General features: G+C 60.7%; 1 protein-coding gene across 1 annotated transcript in view; it reads left to right on the top strand.

The window, feature by feature from the left end:
- Positions 1-373: 373 nt before the first annotated feature.
- MEIS3 (Meis homeobox 3) overlaps positions 374-458 on the top strand; it is an 11,198-nt gene continuing 11,113 nt past the window's right edge. The window contains exon 1 of the mRNA XM_029924335.1: positions 374-395. Within this exon, the coding sequence (XP_029780195.1) occupies positions 374-395 (22 nt within the window). The remainder of the gene's footprint in view (positions 396-458) is intronic.

Raw genomic sequence — 458 nt, forward strand, 5'->3', positions numbered from 1 at the left:
GAGCAGGGGGGAAACCCTTGTCGAAGGCAGGAGTCAAAACTGGGCAGAGGGATGGAGGGATACCCGCAGGCCCCCCTCACACACCCCCAGGCTGATGTTCGGATGGTCCAAGGCCCAGATTCAGGGTGTCCAAACTCCTGCGGACACACAGCCGGATACTCCCCCTGTTCAGAGGCAGAAATAGCACTTGCTGACGTGTAAACACACCCACAGCCCCAGGCAGGGCCCCACACCAGCCACGCAGCGACCGCCGGGGTCACACAAGCACCCCCGCCAGGGCCGAATACAGACGGGTTCAGACCCCGGCACCTGAGCCTCCCCGTCTCCTGAGGAGGGAAGTTAGGGGGCCCAGGGCAAGAAGAGAAACTAAAATATGGGGTTCACTCCTCGCTCTGGTATGTCTGCGAGAGAGTGAGAGTGAGAGAGAGAGAGAGAGAGAGAGAGAGAGAGAGGCAGAC

Source organism: Suricata suricatta, chromosome 16 (assembly GCF_006229205.1).
Source record: "Suricata suricatta isolate VVHF042 chromosome 16, meerkat_22Aug2017_6uvM2_HiC, whole genome shotgun sequence".
Lineage (NCBI taxonomy): Eukaryota > Metazoa > Chordata > Mammalia > Carnivora > Herpestidae > Suricata > Suricata suricatta.